This window comes from Empidonax traillii, unplaced genomic scaffold (assembly GCF_003031625.1).
Source record: "Empidonax traillii isolate 1590-97213 ecotype Southwest subspecies unplaced genomic scaffold, ASM303162v1 scaffold46:size3806547, whole genome shotgun sequence".
In the NCBI taxonomy this organism is placed as follows: domain Eukaryota; kingdom Metazoa; phylum Chordata; class Aves; order Passeriformes; family Tyrannidae; genus Empidonax; species Empidonax traillii.
In genome coordinates, this window is record NW_020955239.1 from 2,805,530 (window position 1) to 2,823,268 (window position 17,739).

Here is a 17,739-nt window from a genome sequence, read left to right on the forward strand (position 1 = left end):
GCAAAACATCTTTCTTTTGTGGCTTTTGTTTTTCTTTCCGTTTTTTTGTTTTTTTTTTTTTTTTTTTTTTTTTTTTTTTTTTTTTTTTTTTTTTTTAAATTTAAACAATCAGGCACAGGGGCAGGCAAGTCCACACAGAGAAAAAAAGCTTAACAAAAATGCAATTCATCAGAGCTAGCAGGAAAAATAATCACAAACCAGGACTAGTGGGATTGGGACAGTCCTTTTCACAGTGTCTGACTTCCAGCCTTTCCTTTTACCTGGCAGCAAATAATATTTCAAAGGAGAGCAGTGCCTGCAAGCACAAGATCTAAGGTCTGGACTGCTGCACAGAGCCCTCAGAAAGCTCTTGCCTCCTGCCGTCCCCCCTTTTGGGGACTGTTACAGTCCTACTCCATCTCCAGTTGAACTCAGTGGCAAGCTTTCCATTCATTGCTTGGAGCAGAACTAGTTATCACCAAGCCTTTACAGCAACTGGGAGCAAGGAAAGGCTAAACCAAATAGGGATCAGCTACAACTTCTCACTGCCCCCCCCTACCCCCCTCCCTGGGATGTTTATTCATTTTTTCTACAGATGGAGACAAGCAGAAGGGACAACTGCAAAAACTGGGCATGCCTGAAATATAATATATGCTGCAGTAGATCGTTTGCATTTTCAAGGAGAAGATTATGGTGGAAAGCTAAATCAGTCCTTGCACTCTGGTCTCCCCTGATCTTATCCCTCCTCTCCCGGGACAAGACTGTGCTCAGAAAGGCGTATTCAGGCTTCTTGCCCACCATAGATTAGCCAGAACTAATTAGCTACTTCGTGGGCAAAAAGCCCACATTTGATCTGACACTCTCAGTGCTGCAAAAGTTGCAGCAGAAAACAGTTCCATGCACCAGCCCAAGTTTTACAGATGTGTAAAATACTATTTAGGCAATTCCTTCATTTTAATTACATTTCCTTTTTAATATATTTATATAGAATGATCTTATATATATATATATATAAATTTTATTATTGTTCACCACGACAGACATTTCAGAATCGTTAAAGAAAAAAGATTTTGGTTGCACCATTTGGACTCTGGATGAGGGAAAATGTTGCAGGTTTTATGGATGCTCTCTAACGCAGATCTAAGTTCCTTTGAATCTCTACAGGTGAAAAAATAAGTACTTCAGTCTTTCTGCAGTGATGCCATGAGAAGGACAGCCCAGAGGACTGGGATTTATAAGGTAAAACACAGTCCTCATCTCTGTTTACTCTCCTGCAAATAAGGCAGCTCCAACACGAGCTAACATTAACCGTGTCCCTCCTTTCCATCAGGGGACTCTCATTTTTGCCAGCTTAGCTGTTTCACTCTGAGCTACATTTAACAGAAGCTGCACAAGCCCCCTGAATTCATGGGAAGAATAAGTGCAATTTACTCACTTCCATTGGTAAAAGCCCACAAGCAACACATGCTGGTGATTTGTCATGTCTGATACTGGGGCCATCTGCAAACTTGGGAATAGCCTTTACACAGTTCACAGTCTCAGGAGAATTGAAATGTACTGCTGGGTCCCTGAAATGATCTTTGTGGAGCTGCAGATGATGAGCCAGTCTATTTAGTCTTTTCAATACCAAGGACAACCAATGTAGCTCTCTGGGCCAGGCTCATCTCCCATAAATCTGATCTATCCCTCTTCATAATGCTTCACAAATAAACAAATAAAAAACAAACAAACCCCCAAACAAACAACCAAACATAAATCTCAAAACAAGGAGAAAAACCCACAAATCCTTTCCTAGAGAGATCAGGACTGACTCTGAAACTGACATCAGGGATAGCTTAATGAAGTTGGATCTCAGGAAGCTCCTGCCGCACAGTCAGCACCATTCAATGGGAGATGGCCTCCGTCTTCTGGTTCTGGCCAACCATCAAGCCCTGGTCCTTCAAGCTGACTGCAAGTGCCAATATCAACATGGATCCATCATCAAGCATTACAGGATCTGCAGAAGGCTGGATCTGGAGTTGGGAGTCATGACACCTGTGCAACGGTGCACCTTGCGACTAAGCATGTACTTTCAGCTCTGCAGGACCTGAGGCTTTTTTGAAGTGCTCTTGGAACATCAGCTGCAGGCTGGAGATGAAACTGTAGATAAGAAATGGGATCAAGCTACAAAATAGACATATCATTACAGCATCTCTGCTTAATTAAAATCCAGGACCCGGATCTGAGTTCAAATTCTGAAACATCCTTAAAAAATATAGTCTGGATACGGATTTTAGTTGAGGCTGATCTTTAATATTAAGTAAAGTTTTCTAATAATTTTCTCTTGCAGGGGTTTTACCACTTATGCCAGAAGTGCTATTACTTACTGGAATGCTGTTAAGAGATGAGACAGTCTATTATATACAAATTACCAGACCTCATTTCTTGTTCATACATAAACTTATATGAGAATAAGGAGGGGGAAAAAAAGTGGTTTTAACATTCCAAGGTTCCATCACATTTTCTTCTGATACATTATTTTGTGAGAAGCTCTCTTCCAGGTGCCTTGGCTGTCAAAACTTCTAGGAACTCAGAGAATAAATCCTTGTCCAAAGTAAACTATTTTGTTGATGCAGTAAAAAACCCCTGGGCATCATTTCCACAACTTTGCCTTCCTCTAACATCTTACAATACCTTGTATCGCACCTTTCCAAGTCATTTGCCATTAACCCAGCCATGGTGATTAAAAGCTTTCTCATGAGGCAGTAAAAAAGTCATTTGGGTGCCATGTTAATGCAACATAGAGCTGTGCTAACTATCAGGAGCATGGAGGACTGGCAACCCCCTAGTTTTAATAGGAGGCTGCATCTTATGGTCTGGGAGTAGAATAATACAATTGTCATGAAGCTGCATATTCTGGGCCTGCTGTCCACAGCTTGCCCAGGTGAAGCATAGACTGACTTCTGTGAGAGAAAATGGACCCAAACAAGAACTCCAGGCTCTCATCTGGTTTTACTATTCTCCCTTAACAAAACTAATGGATTTAGTTCTCTGCTCTGTTCCCTCCTATATGGCATTATGCACAAATGAGTACAGTGGGGAGGATCAAAGACTGCAACTGGTGGCAGGGAAAAGCCCTCTTGATTTTTCACACTCCCTTTGGATATGGCAGGAGAAAATTCTGCTGAAGATATATTACTTGCATTTGTGGACTCAGAACTTCTCAAAAATACTCTGGCACCTCTTCCCTTTAGCAATCAAAGAGTGCAGAGAAAACAACATACAGCCTGAGGACCTTCCAGCCACAATGACACTAATAAAGTGACACAGTCAGACTAGGAGCTCATGGCTAATCATTTTAAATTGCCAGTACTCCAGAAAAAAAGCCCTAAACATACATCCTTTGGGAAATTCTGGCTGACACTCATCGTGGTGGCTATAGCACTTCCTAACAGATGCTCAGTTACTGCTTAAACTATAGCCCATGATACCCAACAGAGGGCCTACAGACTCTGACATCTCCAGGAATGATGGCCCCTGCAAGTGCCATTACAGGGACAATCTCAGTGCTGGCAGCAACACCTGTGTTCCTGTCTCCTCTGTAATCACTAGTGACACTTAAATTGCAGAGACAGCCCAGGCTGTGCCTGACTTTGCAATCACCCACGGTCACAAAGCAGTCAATAGATGAGCCTATGGTGAATGTAGAGTTAGAGGCTTTATAAAGGAAGCTTTAATTCTATTCCCACAGCAGCTGTTGCATATCTGAACATGTATTTTCCTGTAACATTAATGTTCTCTTGAGGAGAGAGTTTAATTCACTTCAAATCTCCCTCTCAGGGCTTGTTCATGATCTGTTCTGCAGTCTCACAAATCATCCTCTTTACCATATTTTTAATCAATCTGAAAGCACTGAGGTCCAGGGAGGTGACAACCAGCCATGCTCTCAAAGAAACAGTGTTAAATCATAAGGAGCAGAAGTTTAAAGGAATAAGAAGCACCTGGGGACATGCCACACAGTGGCAATGAAAGACCAAGGGTCAAATATATGTCAGTCAGGGTGCAAGAGGGCAATAGCCCAAGGACATGCAGAACAGGAGATCCACTTTCTTTTCTCTGCTGTTGTCAGTGTAGAGCTCAGCTGGAGATAGCTGCAGAGGTGTCACCTGGCTTTAAGCAATGATGAAAATAGTTGATACTGGACTTTGTTATGACCATGTCTTGGCTTTCATCGATACCTGCCTGGGAAGTCTGTACGCTGGGCAGCCAGCTGCACACTCATTCCTCAGCCACATGGATCTTGTCTGCCTGAGGAAGGTGTGGCTGAGCACACAAAACTCATGAGCAAGACTTGAAAGATTAAAAGAACAACTAGGCGTTTCCTGTACAGCTGCTTTCACTCCAGCCCTTGCACACGCTGGAAAGAGCATATCTTTGATGCAAGGATAGAGCTGGGGGCAGAGTGTTCAGGTTTTATGTTTGTCATCGAAACATCCTTGAGTGTCTCACACCCTGTATGACTGTGACCTGCTCATGCCAGCTTCACCTTCCTCTTCAGCTATCCCCAGCCTCATGCACTGTTTATTTACACTGTCTAAACCAAACAGTCTTTCACTGGTGCCTGGAAAACAATGGGAGGAGTTCCTAAACATCTGGATCTACCTGTCAGAAGATGTTGTGCCCCTGCACCCTGGGCTGCAGTGTTTTGTAACAGGGTTTCCTCCAAACCCTGTTTTCTAATTTTACCAAGATTTATTTTTCCTTTTCTTCCATAGGGAGGATGAGACTTTCACAGGGCTTGTTATATAATAAGCATGAGAAAATGCAAGTTCCCTGGGACTGGCTTACAGAAAAAGAAAAAAAAGCAGGCAGTGAGGGACTAGGCAGAGGTGAAAAAAGCAAGACAAAGAGACTATGACCTTCCATAGCAAAAAGCTTTGCAGGAAACCATAGAGGATTTAGGTCCATCTTGCACAAAATAACAACAGCAAAATAGCAACAGAGTTGGTCTTGGACGCTCCCATCCCAACCATCACAGAAAAGGAACAGGAGAAGCAGCTGCTATTCAATCTGCCTCCCACTTCGTCCATCCAGAATCACAGAGCGCCGCTGGGGCTGGTAAAAGCAGCTGGTAGAGGTCTCCAGTCTCTGGCCATTCTTGGGGATGGTCATTTTGTTCCGCAGTGTCACCCCCTCAGGTGTCGTCCGCGAAGCCTCAGACAGATCACCACAAATGGGGCTCAAAGAGGAGGTCTGAGTGGGGCTCCTTATGGGTGATAATAACACCCTGGAGTCTGCTGAAGTGGTGGGGTGGTCCATAATGGGGAAAGGGGGACTGAAGAGAATCAGACTTTGGGGCCTCCCAGGCCTAGATCTGTAGGAAGGCTTAGAGAACCCTGATGGTCTCTCTATCTTTGAAGACTGCGGGTTATCTCCAGCTGTCTCCCCTCCAGAGGTGCGCTTTCGGCGCAGAACGGGGGCATCCAGCACTGGGTAATGACTGGACTGAGGCGGCTCCAGTGGAGGGCCAAGGCTGCCATGCCAAGGACAGGCTGAGTCCTTCTGAGCTGGGTCACTGTTTTCTTTCTCTGCTTTGGCTTTCTTTTCTGTCAGTGGGCTCTTGGGGGCCTCCAGGTGACTCCATGCCACCCGTGGTGTTTGCCTGATGGTCTGTTTGGCTTCCACCTCCTTCTTCTCAGCAGGTGGAGCGGCATTCTGAGCCTGCAAGGGCTGGGGGATCTGAGTGTACTGAATCTTGGGGGGTATCACAGGCACCGCTCTAGCCTGGCACATCTTAATCATGAAGGAGGTCCTGACTGCCGACACACTGACAGGGGCAGAGTTACGACGGCCAGTGCTGGCATGGGCCACTGCCAGGTAATCCAAGTCTAGATCCACAGAGGCATTGAAACAAGACCCCCAAGGAACACTTTTACTGGCAGCAGGGCAGTGTGTTGGCAGGGATGGAACAGAATCACTGCTTTTTACTTCCTTCTGCCCACATAGGAGGTTCCCAGGGGCAGGTGGCATGGACAGGCTCTCGAATGAGAAGAAATCTGGGGCTGGGAGGACCGAATCCAGGTTGAGGGATGAAGGCCTAGTCTTCACTTTACGAGGTGTTTCTTCACCTTTATTACTCAGCTGTGACTCAAGGGCAGAGCACAATGCTTTGGTGGCAGTTCCTCCTCCCAGGGCAGTGTCCTGAGAGATGGAAAACTCCTCCTTTGTGTTCTTTGTCTGTAAAGAATTGTCTCGGCTATTTTGGTACGGCAAAAAGAGCTCAGGCTTTGAGGTCCAAGGGTTTTCTTTGCTCACATCCACTTTCTTTGGCTCTGAAACAGGTATTCTGGAGAGTCCTGCTTTCTCAGCTGGTGCTTCCTCCCTGCTGAGGGCATACTTCAGCTCCTCAGGTTTTGAAGACTCTTCCGGAGGACTTGAGCCATTCTCATCTTGCATAGCTTTGCCCAAACTAGAGGGAGAGATGGTTTTTGTTTTGGACAACTCACAAGTCACTGACAGAATGTCACTGTGTGGTTGCTGCTGGTCAGTGGCATCTATGAAAGAGAATGGGATAGTCCATAAACTCATCACTGTGTCTTTACTGTCCAGGGAGAGGCTGCGACTGAATCGTGGTCTAAGAGAAAAGCCTGAAGCTCTCTGGCTCTGTGGATGAAACTCCTGTATCATCTTCTCCTGAATGTCCTTAGAGGTGGGGGAATGGAGAGGGCTTGTAACCCACTGGTGATCCTCCCATGGCTCCACAAGTTCTAAGCTCTGCACATTATCTGTCCAGGTGTCCTCATCGTCCTGGTCACCAGCATCCTGGGTTCTGCTAACAGCATTGCCCTCCTTCACCTCGAGGATTGCAGCTCCACTCAGTGCCTTGGAGGAGAATGTGCCCCTTTCATCAGTAGTCATTATCTCTTGCTTCTCACTCTGGGTCTGGACTCCGGTAAGACCATCCTTTTCCCTCTGCTGCTGGCAAGTGCTATCTTTTTCTCTCCCTGACTCTAGGCATACTTCTTTGGAACAAGAAAATCCATCACTTGGGGCAATCTTATTAAATTCTGATTGACTATGAATCTTCTGGTCCAGGCTAGGAGCGAGACATTCACTCTTGCTGTCCACCATTGGGTGGTGGTTCTTTGGAGTGGCTGTGCCAGCTGGAATAGTACTCAGTTCAGGAAGGGCTGAGCCACAGCTCTGCTGTGCAACTGCATCAGACTGGCAGTTGTGAGGGCTGTCTTGTCGCTCCAAGCCACTGGCACCAAATAAGGGCACCTGAGTCACCTGTGATGCTCCGCTTGCAGAAGTCTGCTCAGCTAGTGTTGCATTCTGCCCTGGACCAGAGGAAAGAAGGTCTCTTTTTAATGAAGAAGATTCAGAAATTAGGCTTGTCTTGGGGACAGCTGCTGGCAAGAGCAAGAGCTCCTCTTCAGGTTCAATAATTTTCAGTTCCTGCTGTATCTCTGGCCACAGAGGTTCTAGAAGGGCATTTGCTGCATCCTCCTCAGTCTGAAAAACAAAAGAAATGCCATGACCTAGGAGCTCACAACTCTACTAGTAAATACCTCTCAATTTTCCCCAAACAACCCTCTCAGAATAGACAGGGTCCTAGATGAGCACATTTATGGGTACAGAAATACAGACAAACATACTGCTACCAGTTCAAGGAAGGAAATACATCTATAAACAAGTGGGACTATGGAGAAGAAGATCCGAGGTGCAGCCAAAATGAGGTCTGGACAGATGTACTGAAAGAGTGAGCTGAATGAGTAGCTGGAATATTTCAGCCCATTTCTCATCTCTTCCCATTCAGGCTTGCTTGGCCTTGCCAGAGAATATGCATTCCCAAAATGCACACAAACTCGAATGAATAATCTATTCAAGGAGCTATGCCAACAGATCTTTAAATAGCTGTCCAGAGATGAGTATCACTGTAAGAAACTTGGTGAAAAGGCTCTGCTAGAGATGCAGAGGAGGAAAAAATAGTAAGAATTTAAAAAAATCTGTGTGCAGTGAATGGAAGAATAAAGGACTGTTCAGACTGTCCAGGACAAATGGGACAGCAAAAATAGAAGGGAAATTCAGAGACCATGGGTCAAAATGCTCAAACATCCGGACAGACTCACATCTGGAGAGTCTCAGAGCAGACAGATCATAAGGGCTGAAATTGTATAGTTACAGGAGAAGAAGACCAAAAGGAGACCATAGAGAGTTATGTAAAGGTAAATCACCACATGGTGCTGTGGATAGAAGTGAAATCAATTCATGTTCAATTCTTGACCCTGCTTTGCCTAGGCTATAGACTTGTAGTTTTCACAACTACAGACACACAATTAAACTTTAAACAACCTCTCGGTCACTACCATGACATGGTCCCCCACCTTTATTCTCATGCCTGTTTCCTTACCACATCTCTTAGGCATGATCCTTCTTCTGTCTTAGCTGTCTCTATCTCCTGTTGAGCACAGCTTCTTTCTGAAGAGACATCCTTCATCTTGAGCTGTTCTTGCTCTGCTCTGTCTGCCGGGAGTGACCCCTTATGAAACTCCAACGCTGGTGTTTTTTCCAAGGCGGGACTCTGCTCTAAGGACTGCTGGGGGCTCTTGGCACTGCTTGGGCAGCTGCTTTGCCCGCATGTCTTCTGATTTTCTGCTGCTGGCTGTGGAGTTTCTAAGGACTCAGGTTTCCTGGCTGCCACCAGTTCCTCAGGGGGAGAGCCTGGATCAGAAAAGCAAATGAAAAATATAACCATTTGTGACTGAAAACTTCTGTCCCGAAACAAAGTGGTGTTGTTAAAAGCCAATACCAGCTAACAAAGATGAAGAACTCCTTCTAGGCACAACAGGATGTTTCTGGGAGGCCATGGGCACTTCCCTGGTCTCATTGCTGCAACAAACAGCAACCTCATCTGCTTTCAGAGTCAACACCCACCCTACTACAGCTTGGTCTCTTTCCCGCCACAAGAGCAGGCTAGAGAAACATCCATGCCACCAAGCTGTGGGGCACCTCCAGTATCCACACCTCCCTCCTTAACACAATATACCTCTGGACGCTGCCACTGGCAGAGTGGGCTCCAGCTGTTTCTCCTTCTGCTCCGTTGCCAGGTCTGTCCTTGTGTGTGTCCCTGCTTCCATAGCAGATGGGCTTGTGCTCTCCACCATTAGGGAAGACAGCTCCTCTAGGCTGGAAAGGGAAAGCTTCTCTTTGGTGGGCAGGCGGCAGGGCGTGCTGTTGGTGCTGATGACTGCGGATACTCGCAGCGGGACAGAGACAGCAAATGGCTCTGAGATGTTCAGGGCTTTCCTCTGGTGACGAGGAGAGGCCTCCAAGGGAAAGAGGCTGCTTGGGAAGCCTGACTTGGTGGCTGTTTCAGAGGTGTAGAACATAAGCCCTCCTTTGGCTGAAGTCTGCTCATTTTCAGCATCCTCTGCTACCCGGAAAACCTTCAGCTGCTCAGGGGGTGACTTCACCTGTACTGTCCGGGGGGGACCTTTCTCCCCACTCAGCTCTGAGCTTCCTTTGGCCCCCAGGGCAGATCCTTCCCGCTCCCACTCATTCTCCTTGCTGAGGTCATATGAGCTGCCTGTTCCTCCTGTACGTATCTTCGTCGGAACAAAAAACCCTCCAGTAGTCACTGACCGTTTGAACCTGCCTTTTTCATCCTCCCCTAGAGATGGGAACATAGGAGGAAGTCAGTGGGAAACAAAGCACTAGCAAACAAACTCCTCTGTAAGGAGCCCTCATCAATCCTTCCAGGAAAGAGTCCTGCCCTGGTTAACACTCACATTTCCCCAGACAGATAGGGACAGTAGCTACTGAAGACCTTCCAGGCTCTAGCCCTGAGGCCTCCTTCAAACTGGGCAGGCAGGGCTGGATAGAATACCCTCCAGTGGAAATCACCCAAGACTTTTATTAGATACTCTTCTTAACCAGATGCGACCAAGTCTAGGGCTATGCACATGCCAGGCTTTGCTGGCTTATTGCAAGCACTTTTCACCTATTAATGGGAATTTTGTGCCCAGAATAACCAAGAAAGAAATCAGAGGAATCCGACTGTGAATAAAGATGCAGCTAGACACAGTGGTAACTCTTAGGAGCATGCACTGAGATAAATGACACAGAAAAGGGAAAAAAATGCATGCACACAAAGGTGGGGGCGCACATCACTATACAGAAATACACAGCATGGTGAGATAGACAAAGATACAGACTGCTGCATCCATTGAGGGCAGTGAGGCACTGGAACAGGCTGTTCAGCAAAGTTGCTGATGCCGTATCCCTGGCAGTGTTCAAGGCCAGGTTGGATGGAGCACTGAGAAATCTCATCTAGTGATAGGTGTCCCTACCCATAGTAGGGGGATTGGAACTAGATCTTTAAGGTCCCTTTGAACCCAAAGCATTGCATGATTCTATGATCCATGCTGCTGAGAACGCAGAGCTGCAATCCTTCACCATTACAGTACAGGGTATCGATGTCTCACCTTCCACTGGGAGGGAACACAACGAGTCCATGCTCTTCGCAGGCCGAATAGTTGCTTTTTCTGTGGAAAAAGAGTTTTAGAAGCGGGTATCAGATCCTGTGACTTTGCAGGCTTCAGACCATAAAGATCAAAGACTACATGCATGTAGAGAGGCATGCCAGGCAGACATCAAATTTTCCATTTTCAAGCATTCCCCCATGTATCTGCTCCACGTGGCTTATTACCCACAACACTTGTCCATACAGCTGGGGATCTGCTAGTGCTAACAACAGCTTTGCACCTGCTGGACATGTGGAGAGCTATACTTAACCCAGCCAGTCAACACCATCTCCACTGTGAAGCAGTTAAGCATCCCAAAAGCTGTTATGTTCCACTGCCCTCCCTGATCGAGTTGGACTATTGGTTGTGGGGCACTTTTTAATTAAACTGACATAAATGCCTTTCACCTCTCATTCCTGATAGCAAATGTTGGGTTATTTTTATGTTGCACTCCCTGGCTCTTTTGCTGATGTGAGCACGCCCTGCCTCCAGCAAGCACTCGGGGAAATTTATGAGGGCAGTAAGCAACCTATTTTCCTGGTCATTCTTGCTGGAATTTCTTGTCCAGAAACAAGCTGCCATTTGTTACTAGACACTCTACAGGTCTCTTCCTGACAGGTTTTGGAAGCTTATAGCTGTTACTGCTCTGAAAAAGGAAGATGAGGGAATGTAGCTGGCAAGGAAGACAGGGTAGTCTCTGACAGCCCAAAAAGGATCTGTGGAGATCTGGAAAATGTCTGGGAGCAAAGTTTGCTGTTTACAGAGTTGCACAAAGTAGGTAAAGCGGAAAGTGAGCAGGCTTGTGGGACTTCATTTGTTTATATAATTAAGGCTTCTGGCTCTAAGTTTTGCATGAGCATAGGAGAAACTCCATCTATTTTTTTGCATTTATATGGAGTCCTGGCTACTTTTTACATTTATATGGCGTGATGTCTTCAGTACTGGCTCAGTTTTGCAGGAGGAACAGAATTCAAGCTGTGGCGCTCGCGTTTTGTGTGACTTACAGACTTGCATGCATGGACACAAGCTGTGTTAAAGCATGTGCTTAGTTTCAACAGCAAGTTCATCTGTTTCCTCACATTAGGCTGTAAGCAGAGAGCGCACAAAAATATAACATGGCAGTGCAAAAGTACTGCTTCTGAAAGGCACTACTTCAGTACTGAAAACTCTGTGCACGGTTTTGCGTTTGTGTGCCCTGCTGGTGAAAATGTGCAGCCCCCTGTTGCTCAGTACTGTTCCCGGAACAAGGTTCAGCCCTCACGATCCCTGGGCTGCAGTCATTCCTGAGCATCCTTGGGTTAGCACTATTTTGAGACAGAGTATTCCTTATCAAAGTGAGAAGGTGATCCCATGATCAAAATAGGAGAGAGAGCTATTTTGAGGTCTGCCCTGGGCACCCTAGGTGAGGCCATCTGTACATGCAAAAATGGGGGAAGGCAGGGGTCCAAAAAAAGCTGGATTCAGCATTTGGCATCACACTCATTTCTGATACAAACACAGCCTGTCATATATGTGGGGGTAGGTAATGTTGCCAACATTAACTATTTTATTTAAAGTCTTGCAATGTTTGGTAGTGGTCCTCCAAACACCAGCTCCAGGAGGCATGAGATTATATAAATAAAAATTCCATCTTCATCTTTTTTTAAAAACCAAGTTGCTTGACTTGGAGATAACAAAAAGTCTAGGACATATAAACCTAAAACATTTTTTTCTGCACTGAGAAAAAAAGGTATGCTTTCTTTTAAAAACTGTGACTACTTTTAAGTCAAGTTCATGAGTTTTAGAACTTGAGTCATAATTTCTAAACACTGGGAATTGGCACTGTCATTTGATTTTCTAGGAAGCAGTGTTTAAGAGATTGCAGCTCAAAAGAGGCTAGAACTTGGGATTACAGCCAGAAGAAAAGACAACTTCTTTCTTGGAAATTCTGCAAAAGCAATGGCTTCCCTCAAAATCCTGAAAGCCAGGAGCTATAGGAGCTCCTGGTGCCTTTTTTTTTTGCAAAGACATTGAACATAGTTGGTTCTTACTGCCCTTTAGTGGAAGGACGACCTAAAAGGACAGCCATTTACCCAGTGCCATGTAAGGAACATTAGGAGGCAGAGGCTGGCTGTGCTGGAAGTGACTAATCCAAACCTACATCGTATTTCCCAGTTCCCAAACTTGACAGCTGGACAACAGGAGCCTGTTTAGGTACCAGAATGAAATATATACTCTAGCTGTCTGGCATATCCTCCTGAAAGGCTGCTGCTTGCCATCCCATGAAAATAAGATGTGTGTGAAACCACACAACAGACATGACCCCATTAGACCGTCCCAAGTCTGATGGTATTAGCAGCATGTGGATGCAGGTTGCCCTATGCTGTCAACATCACAGGACAAAGCTTCAGAGAGGAACACTTAACTGAAAAGTGTGTTCTTACCAGAAAGCTTCTGTGCCCTTACAAAGACACTCCCATTTCGACTCAGTTTAGACTTTGATTCTGAGCCAGAGCGGCCCAAGTTAAATATCGACTTCCATTTCTTGGACTTGGTGGATAATTTTCTCCTGGAAGGAAAAAAGGCTTATGAGGTTACTGAACCCTAGAGACTTTTATCTTTTAAATATCCCACAAAGACCTCTGAGCTGTCTCCCCTCAGCACTGTCCCTCTTTTCTTCCCACACTTCGTTTAATCTAAAGCATGCAAGGCATAGCTGCTATACAATCAACTCTTCTTGGTTATATAGCTAGCAATTACTCTGTAAGTGATTTATCTGTATTGCTGATTTAACCATTTCATGGATGGAAAGACACCTAAACCTTCAGATAGCTGGGTCTGGCATCATGCTACAGCAACTGTGATTGACTGAGCAATCAACCATCCTTGTGTCCAGAAAGGAGAGGTTTCTAAGGCTCGGACTATCATGCAGTACATCAAAGAAAAATTGCCTTTTAACAGGTTTTAATGATACAATGCATGATAAATTCCAGAGAATGGATGGAACTTGTACAGTTGCTCAGTGCAAAAAGCTATCCTTTAAAGACCACATCTTATGATGAAAATAAAGGATACCTTTATACAAACTAGCTATTAATGCTTCTCATGCCAACATTAACTTAATCATAGGTGTTACATATTCTTATGCAAGTATAATGTACTAACCAAATAGGAGGAGGCCTAAGGGAATTAAATAATTTTCTTGTAACTGTCAGAGGAAGTGGGACACCAGTTCCCTGGGTCTCTTTGGAAATCACAGTTTTATGCAGAAAGAAACTGCCAGTCCTGAAGCCATTTTTTTTCCTATGCATATTTCTACATAAGGCTCTGTTTCAGTTCCTTCACATACTCATTCTGATTCCTCCTTCAAACTCCCCTCTTCCAGAGCAAGAACTTTCTTATCTCCCTGTCTTGCTCTCCATAATGGGCTTTCTGCCCCCATAGTTCTGTTTTTCTTTCAGATCAGTACTCAGAAGGGTACAAATCAGTCCTACAAAGAGGACTGATATCTTGGGGATAGGACTGTTCTTTTCAAATGAGAAAGGAGAAGGCACTCTAGAGGGGCAATATATTCTTTTGTCTTAAGCTGGTTATCCTCTTGCCAGTATTCTGTTAGATAGCTCCTTTTTGCTTTAATATATCAAGTGACAATAAATATCTTTTCTCTGGTTCTTTATGGGTCAGTAGATAATTGAGCCTCCTGCTGCAGAGGCTGTAATCTATCAAAACCTGGCAGTAGAGTGGCCATGTATTAACAGTTAGGTAGACCAATAGATAAATACTTAGCCTGGGCCACTGTGCCAACATCTGCAGTAACCTCTGCTGAAATAGGACTCTTCTCCTGGCATAGACATAGCTGGCATAGGTGCCACTATGTAAATATGTCTCCATGCTGGGAGTGAAAATTAGCCTTACTACTTGGCCATAATTGCAGAGGAATCTGGAGAATGATGAAGCTGAGCAGGTCAGTGGCACCAGGCATGCCATGGATCAGCCACCAGCAGGTGGAACTTGTAGGTGAGCTGTGCCCCAACCTGCTCCATGTTCATCCCGTGTTTGGCCAAATTCTGAGCTGGCATAAGGATGCAAAGGCAATTAATTCCTCCCACAGGAGGCCTGTGGAGTTCTGCCCTGATGGAGGGATGAGGACTAGTGGAGCTATGAACCCAGTAACTGCAATACTTCTCAGTAGCATCTGTGCCTCTTTTGAGAAGGGCACAGAATTTTCTCTTGATGGTGGCTGTAGATTCATGTGTGCAGGTGTGGGGTACCATGCTAACAAAAGGATTATTCCCAATCACACTAGGGAGCCTGCACTTTTTTATTTGCACTTTAACTCCTCTTGACACTCACTTGCTGTCGGGGAGGTCAACAACTGTGTGGAAGAAAGATCCAGTTACAGGCACAATTTCAGGCAAGCTGTTCTCTCTCCTCTCCTTCCGAGCAGGGTGGGATGCAGACAGACTCCGTGCCTGTGCTTCTTCCAGGCTCACCAGTTTCATTGGGAGGGAGGCTGAGGGGAGGGTCAGACTTTTCACAACTGATGCACTCTCTGAAAATCAAGAAAATACATTCCAGCCTGGGGTGAGGGGAGACTAGAGAAAGAATTTCATGTCTTTATTTGACTGGAACATCTCCTGTGGAGGGGGCAAAGGAGTGGCACGTACAGGGAGAAAGGCTTTTTGTCAGATAAGCCTTTCAGCTCTCCAGCAACCTTATCCATCTGAGTGCATTCCCAGCAGGGGCCATGCTTGCCAGCCAAAGGCACTTCTGTGCGAAAGAGGTGTCTCTGAAAACCACCAGGATTCAAACAGTCCCTTTTCTCCTCCCTCCTCCACCCACTCCCACCCTCACCCAATACTGGACCAGTTCAGTCCATGATCCAAATCTGGTGCCTAGTTCTTTCTCTCACTGCCACATCTTTCTCCTTGTCTTGCTTCAGGAAGGGGGATTGTTCTAAAAGCCAGCAATACTTTAACTTTCTGATACACTTATGGGCCACAGAAACGGTGGGACTGACAGCCCGGGAAACTGAAAGTGCCTGTTTACAGATGCTAACTTCCCAAATGCCACCTCAACAACAGTCCTGTCCTGAACAGACTGCCTCAAGGTGTGTGAAGGAAGCACAGGCTTTGGAGTCCACCTGGCACTTAGCCCTACTGCCGAAGAGGGTGCAAGTTCCTGCCTCTGCTAGAGAGGCTGGGTGAAGGGGCACTTTCCCACTAAGAATCAACTCAGTTCATCAGCATCTTCCTCTCTTGACTCCCTATTGACTCCAATGCCAGCAGTGTCCAACACTCCTCAAAGCTGGGCCAGTTTTGGGTCTCCAATCTGCAGTACAACCAGAAGTCTTGGAATTTACTAGCCAGTGTTTCACGACAATTCTTAAGGCAGTACAGGAGCAGTTGCTCACCCCGTGCATTCTGCCAGGACATAAATAAGTGTGTAGGAATGACACCTTCACCACAATGCAGGGGTGTTACAAGTTGAGCAGGGCACCACACTGGATATAGTGGGATATAGTGACAGACTGGCACATTTTGAGGTAAAGATGGGCAGGACGAGCTGACACAGGGCTGGAGAGCAGAAAGGTGGATACTCCTCGAGTTTTGAAGGTATTACAAGTCTTTCCAGTGCGTAAAACAGAACGGTGCATATTTCTGAAATTATTTGAGGTCAGTGTCGATCCAAACCTTCTCACTTCACAGCCTTTGATGACAAAGCCATCACTAAAACAACAAAATCAGCATCTCTAATGCTGTCCCATCTCTATTGATGTCCCAGGGAAAAAAAAAAAAAACTCTTACATAAAATGTCATCAGAAACAACATATAAATTTTTGGCAAAAAAATTAACTTTTGTCCTGGGAGTATGACCTCTGACTTGGGTGGATATGGTGGCTGGAGGTAAGGTATTGTTGGTATGAGGAATTGTAACTGGGAGAGCCTGAGAGAAGAGTTGAGACTGTGGCTGATGGACTTAAAGAGAGAGCTTAGACCAGGACTGAGAATCTGTCAGATGGTCTTCCTTTCATGGAAAGAGTGAAGCCAAATGAGATCATGCAAAAGACGAGACGTAGGACAACCTAAGAAAACACTGAAGGAGGGTAATATTCAAAAAGAAAATGTTGAAGATAAGGATGAAGAGAACAAGAATAAGGTATTGGGCTCAAGGTGTCTTAGGGGGAGTCTGTGATGCTGGTAAGGGTTAATGTGCTTGAAATATTAGTTGAAAGGGGAGCTGGAGTACATGGCAAGTGACAATGTGAAGTGGCTCAGGGAGGTTGTTACCAATGTTCTCCGCAGAGCTGGCTTTTCTGTTGTTGCTGAAGATCTGATCCACGTGATTCAGGATGAACTCGATCACCAGTTGCTGCACTCGCACCTCCAGGAAGGCTGCATCCCCATTGCAGCCAACTGCCTCAATCTCCTTTGACCTGCATGAGGAAAGAGGTGTACCAGTACTGAGAATTGCCACACACAGCCTCTGGGAAGGAAAGACCAGATTTCTTCCTGAAAGCTTTGTAACAGGAATGATTTCCCCACTTTTGCTGCACTCCTTGTTCTCCTTTCCTCACAGGCCCTCATCCTCTCTTTGCTTTTTCACTCTTTTAAAAATTAATTTCCTTGTTTTCTTTGCTACCTCTGTTTGCTACCTGACTGTTATTTTCCCTACTTGGTTTTTACATTCTTCAGCACAGATAAGATTGTGACTCTCAAACTCCATCCTTGTCTCTCGTTTCTCCTCTTTTAGCTATTTCAGAATTGGGCCTGAAAGACAACACAGGAGCCTTCAAATGCTGCTTCTACATCCGTACTCAAAGTTTCAATATCTCTTAGTGAAATCCCTTAGAACCCTGCTCAGGTCTTCCCCACGTCAGTTTTTTCAACACTTTGCCGTGTGCCTCAGTAGTCTCTTCTCTGCCCCCCTGTACTCCCACATTCTCACTCTTGCTCTCAGTAAAGAAACATTCCTTATCTTGACATGCCGAAGTGTTGCTGAAGAAATTATCTCTGGGCAATGGATCCTTTGTAAAGTTAATGACTGGTGTGTTAGATAATAGCTTGGGGCATTGCCAAGAGGATAACCCTGTAAGGAGACTGCAGTTGCATTGCTTGCTCCTTCCTTTTCCTCCCTGGGACTTGTACTTATGAAAGATTGCAAAGGGAAACAGACTTTATTTTTTTTTACAAGGACACATGCTAGAATGAAATTGACTCAGTAGTAAAGGCTCACTTTATTATATTTCATAGAGTCAACGTTTGATTCTTTTTCA

General features: G+C 45.3%; 2 protein-coding genes across 2 annotated transcripts in view; one reads left to right on the forward strand and one right to left on the reverse strand.

The window, feature by feature from the left end:
* Window positions 1-17,739, forward strand: part of UPK1B (uroplakin 1B) — a 35,662-nt gene that overhangs the window by 17,084 nt on the left and 839 nt on the right. The gene's annotated exons all lie outside the window — the stretch shown is intronic.
* The window catches only part of ARHGAP31 (Rho GTPase activating protein 31), a 56,948-nt gene continuing 41,687 nt past the window's right edge, over window positions 2,479-17,739 (reverse strand). The window contains exons 6-12 of the mRNA XM_027878861.1: window positions 16,754-16,899; window positions 14,817-15,015; window positions 12,908-13,032; window positions 10,446-10,505; window positions 9,008-9,631; window positions 8,372-8,682; window positions 2,479-7,473 (exon numbers count right to left, since the gene is read on the reverse strand). Coding sequence (XP_027734662.1) covers window positions 5,020-7,473; window positions 8,372-8,682; window positions 9,008-9,631; window positions 10,446-10,505; window positions 12,908-13,032; window positions 14,817-15,015; window positions 16,754-16,899 — 3,919 coding nt within the window. The 3' untranslated portion in view covers window positions 2,479-5,019. The remainder of the gene's footprint in view (window positions 7,474-8,371; window positions 8,683-9,007; window positions 9,632-10,445; window positions 10,506-12,907; window positions 13,033-14,816; window positions 15,016-16,753; window positions 16,900-17,739) is intronic.